A 23,152-nucleotide genomic window follows, 5' to 3' on the forward strand; every position below is an offset into this window, starting at 1 on the left:
ACCGAGATGCAGCTCAGTCCTCCGGGCCGCCTGGAGAGGCCCCGGAAATACTGGGGCGGGCACCGCAGGGATCGGTGACGCACTTCCTGGCTAGGTTTGGAGTGATCTTTTTTCTCTCTTAAGGATCACGCCTGTTCTGGCAGGGTGTTCGCTGTGAGGGGCGAGTGCGGCGTGGGTAGTGGGCTGTGTGGAGTTGGGCCTTTGGGACGCGACCGCCGTGAACTCTCGCTTTGGAAAGGGCCCATGAGTTCTTTGGGTTTGCTGTCTTCCCACCTGAAGGCAAGACTCTGGGAAAGTCAGCACCTGCCGGAAAAAGATGGGATCGAGCTTGACCGCCCAAAGGCGCGGATGGCTGCGAGGTCCAGGGTCGCCGCGCAGCCCCTACATGAGGGACTTTTGATAGTGAAAGTGGAGGAAGACTCACTCGAAGGTCGGGGGTCCGACCTGCCCGGGACCTGGCAGGACCCGGAAACTTCTCGACAGCAGTTTAGGCAGTTGCGTTACCAGGAGGTGGATGGACCCGAAGAGGCGCTGCGCCGGCTCAGGGAACTCTGTCGTCGGTGGCTGAGGCCTGAGATGCGCTCGAAAGAGCAGATCCTGGAACTGCTGGTGCTGGAGCAGTTCCTGACCATCCTACCCGAGGAACTCCAGGCCTGGGTGCGGGAGCACTGCCCCGAGAGCGGGGAGGAGGCTGCCGCTGTGGCGCGGGCTCTCCAGAGAGCCCTGGGCGGGACCTCACCCCAGGTGAGAGGAGAAAATCCTGTACTGGGTGGTGGGAGTGTGAGGGATGCTCTGAGTTGCAGACGTTTTTTCCTCCCTTGTTCCATTTTGTATGAACTTTATTTTCTTTCCATAATAAGCAGAAACTAGTAGGACCTTAGAATCAAACTGACACGAATTACTGGTTACTCATTACAAAACACCCTCTTTTGCTAGACTTCGATGTCAGGATGGGAAGTGGGCTCATGCTCTTAAACGACTTAGAACAGCAATTTCTCAGCACCTTGAATGTGAGCATCCCATTTTGCTTTTTTTTTTTTTTTTTTTTGGGGGGGGGGTGTGTGCCAGGAATTGAACTCAGGCATACTCAACCCCTGAACCACATCCCCAGCCTGCTGGAATTACAAGCATGCCTCCGCACCTGGCCCATTTTGCTTTTAACAGCTTGGTGACCCCCTCCTCCCACAGTGAGGATTGTTATACTTTTATTTTTCAATTTGCATACATTATTTGGTGCCTCTTGGGGAGATGGCAGGTGCAGCACTGGTGGACTTTTAGCAAAATTAAATTTGATGTAATTATGATTCATGGATTGTTGTTTTGTTTTGTTTTGTTTTGTTTGTAGTGGATTGAGCCCAGAGATGCTCTACCACTGAACTATAACTCCAGCCACCCCCCCCCTTTTTTTTTTTTTTTTTTTTTTCATTTTGAGACAGGGTCTCCTAAGTTGCCTGGGACTCACTAAGTTCCTCAAACTTGAGCAAACCTCCTGCCTAAGCCTCCCGTTGAGTTGCTGGGATTACAGGATATACCACAGTTCTTGGCTACTGTTGGACTTAAAATAAGCCTTGTTCCACTGAGTGACTCAGTGGACCTAATTCTGTATCTTTATGGTACTTGTCATTTCATCCTGTTTTGCTGCTGCTGGACCAAAGCCAAAGCTAAGTACTTCTCATCAACACAAACATAATGCAGCAAGGCACAGTATCACTTACCTATAATACCAATGATTTGGGAGACTGAGGCAGGAGAATCACAATTCCAGGCCAGTGTTGGCAGTTTGTCTCAAAATTTAAAAAATAATAAATAAATAAAGACTGAGAATATACCTCAATGGTAAAGCTCCCTGGGGTTCAATTCCCAGTACCAAAATAAAATAAAATAAATGCAGCAGTTGAGAATCAAATATTTTATGATAAGGTGTTATGACATTAGCAGATCTTTGTTCATTGCTTTACATCAGTCTTTTATGGATGACCTTACATTCTTCTTCACATTACTCCATATTGCTTTTCCACTAAAAACAAAAAATGAAAAAGGTTGTTTTGTTTTATTGGTATTGACTCCATTGAACAACTGACTAGAGAACTCCAGCTTCGGTTTTAAAGGTAGGAAGAAAGGAATGTCATTGATATCAGTAGGAGATTGACTTTATTATACAGCATTGGGTTTCCCAGTCCTTAGAATTGGAAGATTTCCAGTACTGTATTTGCAAAGCATTCTCTGAAGATTCCATCTGTAACTCTTAGGTTGTTTTTTAATTATACACAAGAATGAAATGAGCAGTAGCCAAAGGTCATTAATATTTGATATTAGCATATGACCTTTTGCAGCAATTGAAGACAAATAAAATCTTGTAGCTAAAAAATACCATGGTGGTGCGATCTGCTCTCATTGCAGAGATGAATATAAGGCTCAGATTTAGGGTCTGTAAAATAGAAAAGGTGTCCATCTGAGAACTAGGAGACCCAGATTACATAACAATATCTATTATTTTAAAATGTGAGGGTTCATGCCACAACCTGCATGGCCTAATCTTAGAAACTGGAGTGGGGCATTGGGGGATTAAGAAAGACACACAAGATATAGCTCAGTTCAGGCCCTGGGTTCAATCCCCAGCACCACCAAAAAAAAAAGGGAAAAGAAAAAAGAAAGACACACGAACACTTAGAGAAGCTGGAAACAGATGGGACACCATCCTCTGATGGAGAAACAGTGACCAAAAGCTAGAGTAGTACATTTATTATATAGGTTTTATCATCAAAAGTTTATTTGTGGGCAAGTTTCTGCAAATAGGCTTGAAGGTCATGGCAATTTTGAGACATGGTTATCTTATTATGTCCAGAATTCTTTATCCCCCTATTGGGGGATAAAGCTCATGGTGTCTGAGCTGGTGTCTGAGCTGATGGTCAAGACTGGTATAGTTCTGTGCCTTTACACAGAGCTTCCTCAGGCAGGGCATCACCATAGCAATCAGGCAATCTTGACCTGCACCTTTGCACAGAAAGTACCCAGCACAAGCATAGCCACAGCCACAAGGCAGTCAAGAGACCATGATCCAAGTCATTGCTCTCCACAGGTTCACATAACAGTCTCCTGCCATTGATTCCTGGTCTGCAGCTGCATACCTATTTACAATCTTAATTTACAATCCTAATTAGTTTTGGTTTTGTAGATATTAAAATACAACCATGTGGGAAGCCCTTCAGAAGAGGGCCTAGGAAAAATAGACTAATTTTCTGAAAGACACTCCTTTACTGGTTTGAAATATAGTTTGAATGTACTGTTTGTGAGAGAGAATTCAGTCATTATCAATGTGAATAGTTAATTTTAAAATGTTTTCTAGACTTCAGACCAAAAAAAAAAAAAAAAAAAAGATGGCCACTTCATATTTTAGCCATGATCACAGGCAGAGGTTCTCAACTTCAGCACATTTGTACAAATACATTGTTGTATGGGCTTGACACTCAAGAAGTTGCAGATTTTAGCTGGGTACAGTGGCACACGCCTGTAATCCCAGTGACTCTGGAGGCTAGGCAGGACAATCCCGAATTCAAAGCCAGGCTCAACAACTTAGCAAGGTCCTAAGCAACTTACAGAGACCCCCCACCTGAAAATAAAAAATTAAAAGGTCCAGAGATGTGACTCAGTTGTTAAGCACCCCTGGGTTCAATTACTGGCACTAAAAAAAAAAAAAAAAAAAATGGTTTCAGATTTCAAATTTTCAGATTAGGGCTGCTCATCCAGTAATGTCTGTGCAAATATTCCAAAATTTAAACTCTAAAATCTGAAAATATTTTACTTCCAAGCATATCAGATACAAGATACTTAACCTGTGTATACACATAGGTGTCAACATATATGTACATATACACACTACAGTGAGTGAAAGAGCCTTGGAGTCAATTCATGACCCTTAGTAGAACTGAAAAAATATCTCCCTTGCCAGTTTTAGAATCTTCCCATTCTATGGATTTTGGCATTCACCCCTGAAAGTAGTCAGCTCACATCTAATAAGCCATCTCAAGAGTATCTTGTTGGGTAATTATCTTATTGTGAAGTGGACAAGTGCAGGGAATGGAAGGGACATTTTACTAAGCACCTTCTGACTGAGGTGTATCTTTCACTTATAAGGAAACAGCATCTCAGAGTGCCAGCATTGGAATGTGAAACTTTCTGATTATGCATTTCTCATCTGTATCAGGTGTTCAGGTTTCCATTTTGAAAAATCACAGTGATATAACATGTGTAAGTATTTTGCTCCTGCCTATCCCAAATTGGCATAGGCAATCCACAGAAAAACTTTTCAGAATTACAAGACAATGTCAGTCCTTTCAAATCTCCCTGGTCAGTACAAGACTCATTGTCAAAAACTCAATAGCTGTGACTGGTTCTCAGCCTTTCCTCTTCTCAGTGCTTGCTGGAGTTTGATCTCATGTTCAGACTAGTGATAGTGCTGCCCAGGGACAGCAGGTATTGAATAGGAATCTTATGTTGTTCCAGGGATTGGTGACATTGGAGGATGTGGCGGTGTCTCTACCCTGGGAGGAGTGGGAGCACCTGGACACAGCTCAGAGGGACTTCTGCAGGGAGACCGTGCAGAAGGATTATGGGAGCACAGTCCTGCCTAGTGAGTGCTGTTACTCTGCTGGTTTATAGTGATGTGATTTATGAAGGGCTCAGTTCACTGCATTTCCTGCGCCAATCTGCCAGGTACAGATTGAGCCAAGAGCTTTAGAGTTTCTTCAGTGACTCAAGCAGGACCTTTCTGTTCTCTATTGCTAAGTGATGAATCCAGCCTTTTATTTTATTTTTTATAAACTATGAGAAAGCAATTCTGATTCAATGAAAGAGATGCCAAAAGATTCAAGATTAATGTCATCCATTATTAGCATGTAAAACTGAGGAAAAGATCAGTGAATTGTGCTCAGCCTTTTATTTTTGTTATTTTAATACTTTATACATGGAGAAAGTATAAAAAGATAATGAACACCTGTAATTTACCACCCAGGCTTACCAAATCTTAATATTTGGCTATATTGATTTTGTTTTCTATTTCCCCAAGGAATAAGATGTCACAGCTATAGGTGAAGCCCCATGTACCCTCCCTGAAGCTGTTCCCCATGCTCTTTCTCCAGAGGTAACCAATATCCTGATTGTGGTATTTATCATTTCCATGCATGTTTTTTCTTTATATACATACAGTCACAAACTAGATATAATTAAGCTCTCTTTTAATACCTTATCCGCTGTGTGAAAACTCAAATTAACCTTCCATTCTACTAATGGGCATTTAGGTGTCTAGTTTTTCACCATTACAGTGTGACACTGAACATTCTTGTTATCTCCCTGTATTCATCTATGGGTGATTCCAAAGAGAATATACAGTGTGCAGAAAGATATGTCCCTCTTTCTGTCCACAGAGCTTATCACCAGTTTATGTGCCTATAAGCCACATATGAGAATTTTTCATTCTCTGCATTCTTGTCCACATTTGGTGTAATCAGCTGGTGGCATGACATCTTCACACAGCAGCCTGATTGTTCCTTTTCAGATGTTGGGTCATGTAACTCAGGACCTACAGTGGGAACCACTGTCTTGTGATGCCAGGAATCCTCCTCCTCCTCCAGCACTGATCCCTTGATTCCCCCCGCCTGCAGTTCACTCTGTTCTGGCCACACTGCCTGACTGCACTTGAATGCACCAGACATCCTGCCTCCTGTTCTTTGTAATGACTCCTTTGCCTTGAATATTCTTCCTCTGGATTTTCAGTAAGCAAACTCTGTGACTTGCTTCAGGAATTTGCTTAAATAATGAAGCCTGACCCTGACTGCCTTGTTTATTGCCGCAGTTTGCCTACCAAACCCCCTCCTCCCACACAGCTGATCCCTCACCATGGTCAGCATTTTTTTGTTTGTTTGTTTTTGTTTTGTTTTGGTACCAGGGATTGAACCCAGAGGTGCCGAACCACTGAGTCACATCCCCAGCACAGCCTCCCATGTCACCCCCAGCTTCGTTTTTTCTTTCCTTGAGATGGTCTCGCTAAGTTGCTGAGGCTGGCTTTTTGAACTTGTGGTCCTCCTGCCTTAACCTCCCTAGCTGCTAGGATTACAGGCATGTACCAGTGTGCCTGACTGTTATTTTTTTATACTATATTTTGTCATTTTATGGACTGTATAAGGTGCATTGTCTTTTTACTGTGGCATTTTTTATTATACAGAATTTAAAATTTTTAATATAGGGAAATCTTTTAATGTTTTATTCTGCACTTTGTGTTTATCGAGTCTTCTTAGAAAAATATCAGACCCTTCTGAATCTAGATTCCAACTTCTCATAGGCAACAATTTTCAAATCTTTTAAATATTGCTAAGGGTATAGATTGATGGTAGAGTATTTGCCTAACATGCCCAACACCCTGAGAGTTCAATCCCTAGCCCTTCAAAATTTTTTTTTAAAAACCACCAGAATCTTTCAGCTCAGGTATTTATTTCATACTTCTAGATAAGCTGTTTGTACTGCCCACCCCCTCCCACCTGTTTCAGTTATTGTCTCTTGGCTGCCTACTGGAGAAAGTGAAGAATTTTGTTCCCCCAGCATATACATATTTAGCAGTCTGTAATTCTCTGTAGTTAAATCAGTTTTTTGGTTAATTAGTATATAGTATTTCAGTATTATCTATATTTGCCTATATGTCTTGTCTTTTGCAACTTTTTGTTCCCCTGGAATTAGTAATGCCTCATTTTGCATTTGCCTAGTTTTCTATTGATCACTAGGTCGTGGGTTATGCTCCCAGTCTTATTTTTCCCCTTAGAGAGATCCTCCCTAAAACTTCCTCTGCTCTGATATGAACAGAATGCTTCTTTCCAGCTCTTATTCTAGGATTCCCTTCATCGTCACCCTGGAAATTCCTTTTCTCTTTACTGGAGTCTGTAATATTTTCTTCCTTGGTATATCCTTTTGATTGGGTGGAGAACATCTGCCAGAGAATATACATTGGGGAGCTAAATCTTTTGAAACTTGGCATGTCTGAAAATGTCTTTATCCCTCTCTCACATTTGGATCAGAGTGTGGTCTTCGGTTGAACATGTTTCCCAAATATTATGAGTTGGAAATTTAATCTGCAACCTCAGGTTGATAGTATTTGGAAGTGGGACCTTTGGGAGGTAATTAGGAATGGATAAAGGTCCCATTGATGGGACTGGTGGCTTCAGAAGAAGGGGAAGAGAGACCTGAGCTGACATATGCATGCTGTGTCTTGCCAAGTGAACCCTCTGCCATGTAATGATGCAGTAAGAAGGCCTTGCTAGATTCCAGCACAATACTCTTAGAGTTCCTACCCTTCAGAACTGTGAGTTAAATGAGTTCTGCTTTTTATACACTACCCATCTCGGGTATATTGTTATAGCAGAGAAAACAGACTAAGATACATGGCCAGGTATTTCAGGTTAGAAATATCTTGAAGACAGTGAATTTTCTAGCTAGTTTGTCACGTTGCTTTTAGAAATTCTGATGCTATTGTGGTATTTTATCTTTGGTGTGTGTTTTCTTTATGTTTTTCATCTTTGTATATTATGACATTTTGGCTAGGGAAGAGATTGCCCGTCCCAGGGCTAGTCATTCTGAAGACAGCAAAGAACTCAGCCAGGAGCATGGCTTTGCTATGCAAATTAACCAACCCTGAGCTATCCTCCTCCATCTGGCCCACACAGCTTGGGAGCAGTGTGCCAATGTCTTATCATCCCAGGGTTTGGTACCTGGCCGAAAGGATCACCCCTATGGCTTGGGTTCCTGATAAATTATTGAGACCAGCCAGCCCTACCCTATTCACCCTGGCTTTCTTTCCTTTCTTGTCCAATTAGTCATGACTTAGGCTCTCCCCCTTACTCCTGTCTCGAATGCCTCTGCCACTGCTGCTTTCCTATGTGGCCTTATATGGCTTGGAGTGCCTCCTGTCCTTTGGACTGTGAGTATAATAAACTTTCCCAGAGCCTCTCCTCAGTCTTGTCTTGTGGGTACACCTGACTGACAAGCACCTAAAAGAACACAGCACAGTGTTTGATATGTCCTGGGTGGAGACATTTCTTTTTTTGTGGGGGTATTTTCTTTATGTGCCTCAGTGTGAGATGTATTTTTTTAAATTCATTTTTCTGAGTAGTTGGTGGGCCCTTATGATATAGAAGCTCATGTCTTTGAATTGTGAGAAATATTACTTTTCTCTGTTTTATATCAACTTTTTCTTTCCCCTTTCTGGATTTATTTTTAGTTGGCTGTTGGAACTCATACTGATCCCCTAAGGTTCTCCCCTATAACCCATTTTCATTTTTATGTCTTTTGTCTCACTTTCTAGGACTCCCCCCCGCCAGTATTGTAGATTGACTCCTTTCTTGACAGCCCTTCCAAATATACCTTTCACAATATAGTGACCTATCACTGCAGTGGAGTGGGGCCAGGGAAGAAAAGCTGGGTTGGTTGATTTAGGCATGAGTATAAAAGGAAAGATATGGGGTTTGTACTGGCAAATGTGAGCAAATCAGACAGGTTAGTTAAAATAACTTCACCTAAGGAATTTAATGGAGAATACTTAAAAGGGGTTGGGGGCAGCTTTTTTTGCTAGCACTTGCTCATTTCACTATATTGCACAGGGATGAAATGAATGGCAGCAGTTTGTACTTTAATGTTTCAGGTTTGGAAACTAGAGCTGAGAACAAAGAGTTGATTCCAAAAGAAGAAATTCTAGAAGAAGCAGAGCCACAGTTGTGGCTACAAGAAGTTTCCCAGGGAAGGCTCCCCTGTTTCCTAAATGTCATGATACCTGTGAGGACAGAGGGAAAAAGAACCCAAGAAACCCTGTGTCACTGAAACTCAAAAACTCTGAAGAACAGGGACTTACCAGCATCTCATATCTCAACAATAGTTACACAAAAGAGGGAGTCTCCAAAAATAATGAATTTGGGAATAGTCCTAGAAGTTCAAGCTTTGTCCTTGGTCAGCACATCCACACATCTCGGAAGCCAGTGGATAGTGAGGAACATGGGAACAAGTGCATAGAGAGTTTAGATGAGGTGAAACATCATATAGTGAAACCTCACAACTCTGTTGACAGTGGAGACAGTGAGACCCAGGGATGGATCCATGAAGAAAGACCTTATAAATGTGGTCACTGCGAGAAGAGATTCAAACAGCGCTCAGACCTCTTGAAACACCAGAGGATTCACACAGGTGAGAAACCCTATGAATGCCAAGAATGTGGGAAAAGCTTCAGTCAGAGCGCTGCCCTGATTAAACACCAGAGGACACACACTGGCGAGAAGCCATATGTGTGCCTGAAATGCGGGGAACACTTCAGACAGAGCTCGCATCTCAATCGGCATCAGAGAACCCATGCCGGAGAGAAGTTCTATAAATGTGAGGAATGTGGGGAGACCTGTCATATTTCTAACCTTTTTAGACATCAGAGACTTCATAAAGGGGAGAGACCCTATAAATGTGAAGAGTGTGAGAAGAGCTTCAAACAGCGCTCTGACCTCTTTAAACACCAGAGAATCCACACTGGGGAGAAGCCTTATGGATGTTCTGTCTGTGGGAAAAGCTTCAGGCAGAGTGCAACCCTCATTAAACACCAGAGAACTCACACTGGAGAAAAACCTTATAAATGTGTTGAATGTGGGGAAAGCTTTAGACAAAGTACACACCTTGTCCGACACCAAAGGATCCATCGAGGTAAAGTTCTATCACTTTGAAATTTTTTGCTCACTTGGATTTATTTTCTTGTCCAGAAACTATATTCTTTGGCATTTGGAGTATTCAGTCATTCATGAATCCTATTTCCGCAGGCATCCCACACAGGGTAAGTTCACTCTGACTTGAGTCTCAAGAATACCTTTTGATGGAGAACTTCCATGAAGGAGGAATGTACATAAGCTGAGAGCCCCCCAAAAGGGTTGGTACTGGATAAAACGTCTAATAACATCTAGGACTGACATGTGACACACTTCTGCCCTGCTCATCACTCTTCCCATTACTGCTTTTGGACAAAATCTTGCCTGTTTCAGTTACTTCTCTACTAACCTAATTATTTATTAGGCACTTGGAATTGTCCTGCTCCTTAGGTGGTGGAGAGGATTTCAACTACTTCATAATTCTTGAAATACTTGGTTAATTTCAGCACATATATGAGGCCCTTGATATATATATATATATATAAGATTAATTGTGTAGAGCCCCTCTTTCTTTCCCATTCTAGGTGTCTTAGTTCAGTTTTATAACTTGATTTCTTTTGAAAAAATCACACACACACACACTTACTTCCTGGCACAGTATCTTTTTCACAGCTTATTGAATAGGGTTCTTTACTGGATAACTTGGTTTCTGAGAAAGGCCATCAGGAAACCATCATTAAATTGTACATGTGTGGGCTCTTGTAATACCAGTCTAGAGCATTTTTCCTGTGGAGGCTTCTTACAGTGTGGGGCATAAGGAAGTCCTCCTGTAGGTTTCCTTGGGATCTTCAAAGAGAGAAGGCCCCGAGGACAGAAGATTGTTTTGTATATAGCAGTATTCATTTGCATTATATAATACTCTTCATTTCTCCATTGATTTCCAAGCACTCCTCCAAGGAATTAAGAACCTACCTTGGCTGGGGCGGTAGCTCAGTGGTAGAGCACTGTCTAGCATGTGTGAGGCACTGGGTTCAATTCTCAGCACCACATATAAACTTTTGTGTGTGTATGTGTGTGTGCTGGGGATTGAACCCAGGGCCTTGTGCAAGCCAGGCAAGCACTCTACCAGCTGAACTATATCCCCCCAGCCCTCAGCACTGCATGTAAATAAAGATCCATTGAAAATTTAAAAAATATTTAAAAAATAAACCTACCTCATCCCACTTACAAAGGAAGAATGTAAGGTTCACCTCAACATTTGAGTACTCAGGAGATCACACAGCTTGCCCAGTAAGTGCAAGTTTACATCTTTACCTGAGTGTGTGGCCGCCATCCCATAATTCCCTTACTCCGCCCCTGAGTTCTACCTTGACTCCATCTGGGTCCTCTGCAGTGGTGGGCTGTGGACCCCAGTGTAGCCACAGGGGATCAGTGGGTGCGTGCACCCGCACTGTGACAGGGAACAGGAGCCACAAGTTTTCAAAGTTGATTGCTCCTTCACTTCCCAGCACTTTTTCTACCCCATATCCAGAGGAAGGAAGCAGCTGGGATTGGCTTAACATCCTGTTGGGTTCCGCTTGAGGCACACAAGCATTTGGTGAAAGAAAAGTCATACCTGGGCATGGTGGTACACACCTGTAATCACAGCAACTCCAGAAGCTGGAGGATCACAAGTTCAAGGCCAGCCCAGCAACTTATCAAGACCCTGTCTCAAAAAGGTCTGGAAATGTAGCTCAGTATTACAGCATTTGCTGAGCTTGTGCAAATCTAATCATCTTTCTAGCCATATGTGCTGACAATAAATACTGCATGCAAATTCTTTTTTTTTTTTTTTTTTTTTTTTTTTTTCTTTTTGAGAACCTTGACTTTTAACTATATTTAAGAATATAAGGGGCTGGGGTTGTGGCTCAGCGGTAGAGCACTTGCCTAGCATGTGTGAGGCACTGAATTCGATTCTCAGCACGACATAGAAATAAATAAAGGTCCATGGACAACTTGAAAATATTTTTTAAAAGAATATAAGCACCTCACTGGGTATTTGGGAAATAATAGAGGACAAGATCCCTTAATCCCATGTGATCAACCTGTTATTGGCATTTTATGGTATTTGCCTATGATTTTTTTCTGTGTGTATTTTGTGTGATAAAAACTGTAGTGTGTTTATATCTTTAACATTTTTCTCTTAAGGATCTTATCTTCATTCCTTTACAATCTTTATGCTTAATGGCTGCATTATTTTCCAGCAAGTGAATGTAACAATTGAAACTTTTTATTAAATAGTTCAGGCATTTCTTATTTTGTTATTGTTTTTGATATGCAAAGTGCATATCTTAATGAAAATAAAAGACTTAACTAAAAGTTTACATCTTGCCCGGAAGTCATTTATTTATACTCTAAAAATTTACTTTTGATTTCCTCTTAGTATTTTTGGATTTTTTGTTTTGGTACTAGGGATTGAACCCAGGGGCACTTAACCCCTGAGCCACATACCCAGCTTTTTTTATATATTTTTTAAATTTTGAGATAGGGTCTCACTAAGTTGCTGAGACTGTCTTTGAACCTGCGATCCTCCTGCTTCAGCCTCCCAAGCTGTTGGGATTTACAGGCATGTGCCACTGAGTATTTTTGTTTCATAATTGCCTGCCTTGTCAGTTCCCCTTCATTTCCTCCAGCTGAGAAACACTGGCAAGTGGAGAAGCCAACTTGAAATTTGAGATGAAAGCTACATTTGAGAATGGTAGGGAGAAAGGCCTAGGCCGCAATGGGTATGGCCAGAGCTTACCTGGTGAGTCACAGACAGAACTAGGTGACAACATGGGACATTTTAGTCAACCCTAATATATAAAAATCTGATGAAATGAAAGCACCTACCAAATTTTATCTTTAGCTGTTTAATTTTAATACAAATATGTCAAAAATTGCTTCACTGGTCAAGAAAACATGCCTTTCTAGTCAGTGCAGTGGTCCATTGTGGATCCCAGACTTCTCTGGCCAGGGTTAGACACCTTCCCTGACTGAGCTGACAGTTGCCCAGTCTCTACAGGCCTGGAGGACAGTGGGTCCAGCCCACCACCCAAATAGGAATGCCAAAACTTGACCATTTCTTCCCAGTTTCCTTCTGGGGGCAAGTTTTGTGCTATAGTCATACTGCCAAATGGTAAAAAACATGAACGTATATTGACATTCCCAATGCCAATTGGAACTCTAGCCCTGCCCCCATCTTCAGTACTGGAGCTTGAACCCAAGGATACTCTGCCAGTGACCTAGACGCCCCCCTCCCCCCGCCTGCCCTTATTTTCTATTGAGACAGGGTCTCGCTGAGTTGCCCAGGCTGACCTTGAACTTGTGATCCTCCTAAGTTGCTGCAGTTACAGTTGTTGCCACATCCAGCTGCCAACCTGAACTCTCAGGTTGGCATCTGTCTAGCTTCTTAGGAAAGGTGGTAAAGCTAACCTCACACTCTGAGTCCTCTTGAGATGGGATTCCTTTCTCCAAGTAAGTTAGTTCAGGAAGGCTCCTACACCATTTTTACCTCTCCCTCCTGTGTCCAGGAATTCTACTGAAATGTTCTCATTTTATAGAGGCCTTTTCAAAGGGTCATGTAACTTAATTGTAAACAGAAGCAACATTAAAAAGCTCCTGTTTTCATACCCATTTCTCCACAAGAAATCCTTGGGTCCTCCCTGCTACTGCTATCAAGTATACCTTGCTGCAGCATGAATATTCTGTATCTGTGCTGACCTTAAAATGTGGCTATTGAGGAGCTTAGGTTTTAGTTTTAACTTTAATGAGTAAACATCCTCACATGACCAATGGCTACCATATTGAAGAGTGCAGTCTGCATAGCCTCCTTGTGACAGAGCTGGCACTAAGCCTATCTTATGTTATTCCTGGGTCCTGTTTTATGCCTCTGCTTAAAGCTGTTGGTTTGTGTACCTGAACAGAATGGACTTAGCAACTTGGACCAGTCTGTTGTGCGCTCAGGCTTGGAAATGCTATTATTAGGCCCCCATCTCCCAGGGTGGTGGTAAAGGGAACTTATTCATTGGCTTATTTCTTACTCAGTCTGAAGTCTCAACTTTATTTTGCTTAGGAATATGCACTTTGGCAAACTTTTTCTCTTCCAGTTCATGTTGGCCAGTATAAAAATACTGATTAGGTATTTTTGAGCCCAATATACAATCAAACTTTTCCTCCCACAAAGGGATGAGTTCCCAAGATTATGGGGTGCCACTTACTTTTGCGGGCACAGCAAAATTCCACCTGCATCCTCTTAGGATCCCAAATGAGCCCAAGAATTAGTGACAGATTAACAGGATATAAATTCATTTAATACAAATTTTACATACTTCAAGAATTTTCATAAGAAAATGACCCAAAGAAGCAATAAGTTAATTACCTTCATACTGAATTGGACAGATTAGTGTCTGTCAAGAAGCAAATAAAATATGGGGGAGTGCTTAAAGACAGTTATTTTAGCAAGAGCTGTGCAGAATTCTCAGTTTTGACTTTCCATCCTTAATGACAAGATGTACAGGAGAGATATATTCCATATAGGAATGTCAACTCTTTAAAAAATAGCACAAAGTTCAGTGATCTTTCACTTAAATAGTTAAATGTTCCAAAGTGGTATCTCATTCTCACTAGAACTTTTTAAGATTTTTATTTTATATGCTAGATATGAAGCCATGGAATTGGCAGAGGCAAGAAAACAAAATGAAGCAGGGATTTGAGGACTAAGAGGGCATAAACAGCCACAATTTTTAACATAGGCCTAGGTCTGTGTTTAAGATATCAAAATAATTTCAAATGGATTCTTTTATTGATGAGCTCTAGGGAGACTACTACAGTCAGCTCAATCTATTTAACTTGTCCCTGGGAGCAACTGGAAACACAAATGTGGCTCCTCAAGGCTCTGGATACTTTGTGAGTGTAGCAAGTTATTTGTGGGGAGATGTTAAAACTGGTGGAAGACTGAGGGGAAGACAGCTAGCTAATAATAACAGGAGTAGTTCTAATTCCATGGGGAAACCTGAAACAAAACAAACGCTCCAGCTCCAGCGATATTCCACCCAGGGGAAGAGGGGGAATCTGATATGTACTACATTTCTGTCAATGACTGGTTGAGGGTTGCATGCAGGATGCATTATACCCTCCAGGCAAAAAGATGACACTGCAAGTTATATGAAGCACAAGAAGGGGTGAGGTCACAAGGACAGGGACAGGGCACCAAAAGCATCTGCTACAAACACCAACTTAGAACTTAGTAGACAGCCTGGTGAGTAGCACATACCTATAATCCCAGTGGCTCAGGAGGCTGAGGCAAGAAGATCACAAGTTAAAAGCCAGCCTCAGCAACTTAGCAAGACCTTAAGCAACTCAGTGAGACCCTGTCTCTAAATACAATATAAAAAGGGATGGGGATGTGGCTCAGTGGTTAAGCGTCCCTGAGTTCAATCCCCAGTACAAAAAACCAAACAAACAAAAACCAACAACTCAGTAGAGTCTAGAAACATTCTAATTTTAGTTTATAGATTATAAGTTTTAGCTTTTTTTTTTGAGGAATCCTCATATCCAAAAACTTTAACAATTTTTAATACCTCTCTTGTCTTTTTTGTGTGGTGCTGGGGATTAAACCTATAGCTTCATACATGCTAAGTACACACAACTCCTGAGCTACGTACCAACTCTGCTATTTCTTCTTTTTTTCTTTTTGGTACCAGGGACTGAATCTAGGGGCATCTAACCATGAGCCACATCTCCAGTTATTATTTTTTAATTTTGAGTCAGGGTGTCACTTGTTGCTAATGGCCTCACTATGTTGCCAAGGCTAGCTCTGAACTTGTGATTCTCCTGCTGGTGCGTCCCAAGCTACTAGGATTACAGGCATGCCCCACCGTGCCTGGCTGTAATTCTTGGCTACAGCAGGAAAATAAAGCACGCATAGGAAAACCACTTCAGTTCTGTTTATTACATTTCATGAAACTTGTTATATATACTTGGACTAGATGGTAAGTTCTGATCTTTAAATGACAGTTCTTCCAATACTATCATGTAGATACCCGTTCTTTGTGAGTACCCTGATGCTTAATAAAGCTTGTTCGCCAAATGAAAGATTTACCACACATGTCACATCTGTAAGGTCTCTTTCCAGTGTGAATGATCTCATGTCGATTAAGATTTGTCTTGAAACTAAAAGTTTTTCCACATTCTGTACATTCAAAGAATGCCTCCTTGGAATGGATTCTCTGGTGCTGAGTGAGATCCATATTCCGACCAAAGCACTGTCCACATTCACTGCACTTATGAGAGTTCCGTTTACTGTGAATCTGCTGATGGCTCCTAAGGGTGGAAAACCGACCAAAGGCTTTTCCACATTCAAGGCACTTATGTGGTTTTTCTCCACTATGGATTAACTGATGTCGAATAAGGGTTGAATTCTGACTAAAAGTTTTTTCACATTCTCCACATTTATAGGGTTTTTCTTTGGTATGAATCCTCTTATGTTCAACAAGATAGGCAAGTTGACGGAAACACTTTCCACAGTCAGGACAGTTATATGGCTTTTTTTGCAGGTGACATTGTTTATGGTCAATAAGAGCCAACCGGTGTTTGAAGGTTTGCCCACATACGGAACACTCAAAGGGTTTCTCTAAAAAGTGAATTCTTTGATGTTTATCAAAATTTGCCTTACGCCTAATGACTTTTCCACATTTGTGGCATTCATAAGGCTTTGCTCTTTTAAGAATGTGCTCATACCTCAAAAACAATGACCTTGGGTTGAAGGGTTTCCCACATCTGCCCTGCCTCTTCCTTGTTTGAGCATTCTGATCTTGAATAAGGTGCAGGTTTTCAAGGAAGTCCTTATATCCACTGCTGTTAGTGGGGAGTGCAAGCTTGCTACTCTCCACAACTTCATTACTTTTATGTAACTTTTCTGAAAGTTTCTTGACTGTTTCCTGCATTACCAGTGATAGTTGATATGACTCTAAATCTTCAGAAATTTTCTGCTCTGGAGTTGGTTTTTTCATCTTGTAACTGACTCCAGGACCTAGCCAAATACAAAGACAAGACAAATGATCTTTCCACTGCTAAAGAGAGAGAAGGAAAAGCAGCCAACAGTTTGGGATAACAGACAAGCAAATGAAGCTGAGAAGTGCTCACTTATTTATGTCATCCTACCCAAGAGGACAAAATTCTGAATTTCAGAGGACTTTCTGCTGTTATAACAGAAAGAGCTCTTAGTATCAGCAAACCCACTAAAAAATACGCAACTATATGCCAGAGAATGTGAGAACAAAATAAACCCATCATGATAATAGAAAGCAACATATTGTAGGTACTCACTAGTGTCTCATGAATGTAGTTTTGAGAGGCAGCACCTTATATTCTAGATATGCATGCTTTAAGACCTCTGGATGGAACCCCCATCTGGCACCTTTTTGTTTGTCACAACAGGGGTAGGGGGTTATAATTAGCATGTAGTGGACAGACACCAGGGACACTGCTCAACACCCAAGTGTAGAGGCAGCTCCCCACAAGGAACTGGCCAGCCTAAAATGGCAACAATGCTGAATGAGAAATCTTAGAGCAGAGGGTTGTGAAAAATGGCAGAAGCAGAAAGAGGAGATCTATCAAGAAATACTGAAGGAATATGGAAAACAAAATGAGAGTGGGAAATAGTATGGAGAATGGGGGTGCAAGGGAGGTCTCTCTGGGAGGCACATGAGAGCTGTCACTTAGCAAACCAGCTGCTTCAGAGAAGCCTTTCCATACTGCAGAAGAGAGAGGATGAGCTTCACAGACTTGAACTCAAATCCCAACTGTCAACTTTCTCACTATGTAAGAGAGGTCTTCTCTTTCCATTTCTTCATCTGGAAGAGGTGGGTGATGATCGTCCTACCACATTCCAGGGCAGTAGGGATGAGGAAGTGGGTATGATACATGCTGCACATCTGGCACACAGAAGCAGCTTCCCTAACGTGCCTTCCCTTCCCCTTCACGACTTCTCTTGCCTGGGTCTCCTCACCCACCTGGGCAAGCACTATTGGAAGCTTTCCTAATCCCAGCACGTTGCAGATCCAGGATCCATGGCTCGTCCCAGTTTTCCAGCTGACAGATCACCTCAGGTTTGGGAAACTGAAATCCTACTCGTGGAGAAGCAAATGGGAGGTGGCCGTTAGTAAGCTACATAAAGCTGTCCCAGGGCTCAGTCTCACCCCTCTGGGTCCACAATAGCAAGCAAAAATAAGAATAATAATTAAAAATACTAATGAGGACAGAACTGATGCAATCTTTGTGAAGACTGGCAATTTTTTTTTTTTTTACAGTACTGGGGATTAGAACCCAGGGCCTTGTGCTTGCAAGGCAAGCACTCTACCAACTGAGCTATATCCCCAGCCCGCAAGACTGGCAATCTTTATTGAAAGCCTGAACAATATTCAGGTCCTTAGATAACACTAATTCACTCTTAGAAATACACACTAAGGGGGAGATCGAAAATGGCGGACTAGAGGGAGGCTGCGTTCCTTGTCGCTCCATAACTCTGGTTTCAAGCAGAGGATATCTGTTTCTTGGTAAGGCAGTTTTTGCTGCTTATCAATCCCCTGCTATTTACCCCATTTGTCTGCTGTGATCACCTGCAATCTGCCAGCATATCAACGCCTTTCTTGAGTGCAGATTGCTCACTGTCGGGTGCCTATCATCTGCCATTTGCCTGCCTCTCGCCTCTCCATCACCTGCCTTACACCTATCTGTCAGGGTACCGCGGACCCCACCCTAGCCTGGCTTTCAGGGACTTCAATATGGCGCCTGGCATTGAGCCAGAATGGCCTGGTTTGCAACAAACAGCTGACACTGCTTAAGGAAGTTGACCTGATTGGACGAGGTGACTCGTGCTCGCTGCGTGCTCTCTTCATGCCCCTAGTGTATTCTATATAGTAATCATGCTCTCCCCACATGCTCTGTAACCTGATTGGCTCATGATTCATATATATAATGACCGTGACTTCCTTGTAGAAGAAGAACAATAAAGAGCTCTAACGAACAACCAGTTTGTCGTGGCTCTCTCTGCGGGCAGAGGGAACGCGATACCTATCCATCACCCGCCAACCGAGGTTCACCTCCCGATCGTCCGACAACAGTCAGCAAACTGATTGCCGACCGCCAGTGGAGCACCAACTGCCTGCTGTTGCCTGGAAGTTCACTGTTACAGTACCTGCAAGTTTGAATACACGTGGCTGCCACCATTTTGAGACAATAGCCAGGCCCCGTAGGACCCCTGGCCGGATTGACTGAACCCCGTCTCCAGGATCCCTCACCCCGACCGATCACTCCCTGCCTCTGGGGCCCTCACAACGACTGACTGCTCCCTGCCGCCAGGACCCCCAGACCAACTGACTGCGCCCTATCACCAGGACCCCAGACTGACTGATTGCGCCCACCCTCCAGGATCCCACAACCACACCAAACACACCCAACATCCAGGACCGCTGCCTGACCAACCGCATCCCGCCTCCAGGATCTCCTGTTGACCACGGCCACACCCTGAGCTGCAGCTCCCCATTTGCCAACACATTTGGAAGCCAGAGCGGCCATCTTGGATAATCCTGCAAGCCATAGTTCCTTTCTTTAGGTGGGGCAAATCCCATCCTGAGACGCCTGCTGGAGGCTTGAAGCTCATTGTCAGGAACCTCTCATGCATCAGGCTACTGAACTCTGGGAGGTTTCATTACTATATGACTGTTAACTGTAGATTTTCTTTTTTCTCCTTATTGAAAAAATTTAAGTTTTTAATTCTTTACTTTTCTTGCTCTCTTTTCCTTTTGTTTACTGTTCCCTCAGAGTCTCTTTCTCCCTTTTTTGCATGCTAACATCCAATTTCTTTTGATTACACTCTCACCCTTTCTATTGTCTAGAACTTCTGTATATTCTTTTCTTATCCCATTAACAGCCACGTTCTACATCCCTCTGCATCCTCTTTGTCCTCCATTTGGAACTGCAGACCTTATTGCAAATCTGTTTGTTTTACTGAAGATAATATTTGAACTCATTCTGTTTATTATGACAATTTGTTACTGTCCTCATAGGGGCTATTTGGTCTAGGATTGCATAGTGTCTGAATTGGGCACTGCTAATATTGATCTCTCCTTAAAGAAAAGGTTTTGGAAACCTATAGGGCCACTATAAGCCTATAGGGGGAAATCTGCAATACCCCAGATCTGCACTGCTAGTGGGGAAGATACATGAACAACATGAAAAAACAAGGGAAGAAAATGATCCAAACAAATCTAGATTCTATATTAATAGAATCCAATGACAGTATGTTAGAAGAAATGTCAGAAAAAGACTTCAGATTATACATGATTAAGATGATTCGTGAAGCAAAGGATGAGATAAGAGAGCAAATGCAGGCAATGAATAATAATACCAATAAGCTGAAAGAGCAAGTGCAGGAAGCAAAAGATCATTTCAACCAAGACATAGAGACTCTCAAAAAAAAAAAAAAAAAAAAAAAAAAAAAAAAACCAAACAAAAATCCTTGAAATGAAAGAAACAATAAACTAAATAAAAAACTCAATGGAAAGCATCACTAAAAGACTAGACCACTTGGAAGACAGCACCTCTGACAATGAAGACAAAATATTTAATCTTGAAAATAAAGTTGCCCAGAGAAGATGGTAAGAAATCATGAACAGAATCTCCAAGAACTATGGGACATCATGAAAAGACCAAATTTAAGAATTACTGGGATTGAGGAAGGCACAGAGATACAAACCAAAGGAATGAACAACCTATTCAATGAAATAATATCAGAAAACTTCCCAAACCTGAAGAATGAAACGGAAAATCAAATACAAGAGGCTTACAGAACACCAAATGCACAAAATCACAAGTCCACACCAAGGCACATTATAATGAAAATGCCTCACATTCAAAATAAAGATAGGATTTTGAAGGCCGCAAGAAAGCATCAGATTACATCTAGGGGGAGACCAATACGGATAGCAGCAGACTTCTCAACCCAGACTCTAAAATCTAGAAGGGCCTGGAACAACATATTTCAAGCTCTGAAAGAACATGGTTGCCAACCAAGAATCCTATACCCAGCAAAACTAACCTTCAGATTTGAAGATGTAATAAAATCCTTCCATGATAAACAAAAGTTAAAAGAATTTACAAATAGAAAGCCTGCACTACACAATGTTCTCAACAAAATATTACATGAGGAGGAAATGAAAAACAACAATGGAGGTCAGCAAAGGGAGGAACTACCATGGAGAAAAACCACTCAAAGGAGAAACCAAGCCAAGTTAAAAACCAAAGTAAGCCAAATGACTGGGAACACAAATCATATCTCAATAATAACCCTGAACATTAATGGCCTAAACTCATCAATCAAAAGACATAGACTGGCAGAATGGATTAATAAGAAAGACCCAACAATATGCTGCCTGCAAGAGACTCATCTCATAGAAAAACACATCCACAGACTAAAGGTGAAAGGATGGGAAAAAACCTACCATGCACATGGACTCAGTAAAAAAGCGGGGGTTTCCATCCTTATATCAGATAAAGTGGACTTCAAGCCAAAGTTAGTCAGAAGGGATAAAGAAGGACATTTCATACTGCTTAAGGGAATCATAAATCAGGAAGACATAATGATAGTAAATATTTATGCCCCAAACAATGGTGCATCCCTGTACATCAAACAAATCCTTCTCAATTTCAGGAATCACATAGACCACAACGCAATAATTCTGGGTGACTTTAACACACTGCTGTCACCACTAGATAGATCTTCCAAACAAAAACCAACCAAAGAAACCATAAAACTCAATAATACAATCAATAAAATAGACTTAATAGACATATATAGAATTTTCCATCCATCAACGAGCAGATTCACATTCTTCTCAGCAGCACATGGAACCTTCTTGAAAATAGACCAGGGGCTGGGGAGATAGCTCAGTCGGTAGAGTGCTTGCCTTGTAAGCACAAGGCCCTGGGTTCAATCCCCAGCACCCGAAAAAAAAAAAAAAAAAAAAAAAAAAAAAAAAGAAAATAGACCATATGTTGTGCCACAAAGCAGCCCTTAGGAAATGCAAAAAAATAGAGATACTGCCTTGTATCCTATCAGATCATAATGGACTGAGAACAGAAATCAATGACAAAATAAAAAACAGAAATTACTCCAACACTGAAGACTAAATAATATGATATTGAATGAAACATGGATAACAGAAAACATCAGGGAGGAGATAAAAAAAATTCTTAGAGGTCAATGAGAACGACAATACAACATATCAAAATCTCTGGGACACTATGAAAGCGGTACTAAGAGGAAAATTCATTGCATGGAGTGCATTCCAGAAAAGAATGAAAAGTCAACAACTAAATGACCTAACATTACAGCCCTAGAAAAAGCTTCAAAGCCCTAGAAAAAGAAGAACAGAATAACAGCAAAAGTAGTAGAAGACAGGAAATAATTAAAATCAGAGCTGAAATCAATGAAATTGAAACAAAAGAAACAATTCAAAAATTGACAAAACAAAAAGTTGGTTCTTTGAGAAAGTAAACAAAATAGACAAACCCTTAGCCACACTAACAGAGAGAAGGAGAAAACTCAAATTACTAAAATTCATGATGAAAAAGGAAATATCAAGACAGACACCACTGAGTACAGAACATAATGAGAAGCTACTTTGAAAATCTGTATTACAACAAAATAGAAACTACCAAAGACATTGACAAATTTCTAGAGACATATTCTCCTCCCAAACTGAACCAGGAGGATATACACAATTTAAACAGATCAATATCAAGCAATGAAATAGAAGAAGTCATTAAAAATCTACCATCCAAGAAAAGCCCAGGACCACACGGATTCTCAGTCAAGTTCTACAAGACCTTCAAAGAAGAACTCATTCCAATACTTCTCAAAGTATTCCAGGAAATAGAAAAGGAGGGTACACTACCAAACACATTCTATGAAGCTAATATCACCCTCATACCCAAACCAGGCAAAGACACATCAAGGAAAGAAAATTTTAGACCAATATCCTTGATGAATATAGATGCAAAGATCCTTAACAAATATTGGCAAACCGTATCCAAAAACATATTAAGAAAATTGTGCACCACGATCAAGTGGGGTTCATCCCTGGAATGCAAGGATGGTTTAATATCTGTAAATCAATAAACATAATCCATCATGTCAACAGACTTAAGGTTAAGAATCATATGGTTATTTCAACTGACACAGACAAAATACAACACCCCTTCATGCTCAAAACACTAGAAAAAATAGGGATAGTAGGAACATTCCTGAACATTGTAAAGGCTATTTATGCTAAGCCCATGGCCAACATCATTCTTTTTTTTGTTTTGTTTTTTTTGTGGTGCTGGGGATCGAACCCAGGGCTGACTAAGCTATCTCCCCAGCCCACCAACATCATTCTTAATGGAGAAAAACTGAAAGCATTCCCTTTAAA

At 41.4% G+C, this 23,152-nt stretch overlaps 2 protein-coding genes across 3 annotated transcripts in view; one reads left to right on the forward strand and one right to left on the reverse strand.

Annotated features, from left to right (window-relative positions):
- The first annotated feature begins 113 nt into the window (after positions 1 to 113).
- Znf394 (zinc finger protein 394) lies at positions 114 to 12,149 on the forward strand. Its single transcript, XM_047532847.1, is given in 5 exon segments — positions 114 to 744; positions 4,504 to 4,630; positions 8,684 to 8,782; positions 8,785 to 9,720; positions 9,834 to 12,149. Coding segments are annotated over 5 exon segments (1,692 nt in total). The 5' UTR covers positions 114 to 243; the 3' UTR covers positions 9,863 to 12,149.
- Positions 12,150 to 13,007: 858 nt separating this feature from the next.
- Znf789 (zinc finger protein 789) overlaps positions 13,008 to 23,152 on the reverse strand; it is a 56,039-nt gene continuing 45,894 nt past the window's right edge. The window contains exons 3-4 of one of the 2 annotated variants that reach the window (XM_047532855.1): positions 17,693 to 17,806; positions 13,020 to 16,710 (exon numbers count right to left, since the gene is read on the reverse strand). In XM_047532855.1, coding sequence (XP_047388811.1) covers positions 15,710 to 16,710; positions 17,693 to 17,806 — 1,115 coding nt within the window. In that variant the 3' untranslated portion in view covers positions 13,020 to 15,709. Of the gene's footprint in view, positions 16,711 to 17,692; positions 17,807 to 23,152 lie in introns of both variants that reach the window. The other variant, XM_047532856.1, reaches the window with a different exon arrangement.

Source organism: Sciurus carolinensis, chromosome 18 (genome assembly GCF_902686445.1).
Source record: "Sciurus carolinensis chromosome 18, mSciCar1.2, whole genome shotgun sequence".
Classification (NCBI taxonomy): Eukaryota; Metazoa; Chordata; class Mammalia; order Rodentia; family Sciuridae; genus Sciurus; species Sciurus carolinensis.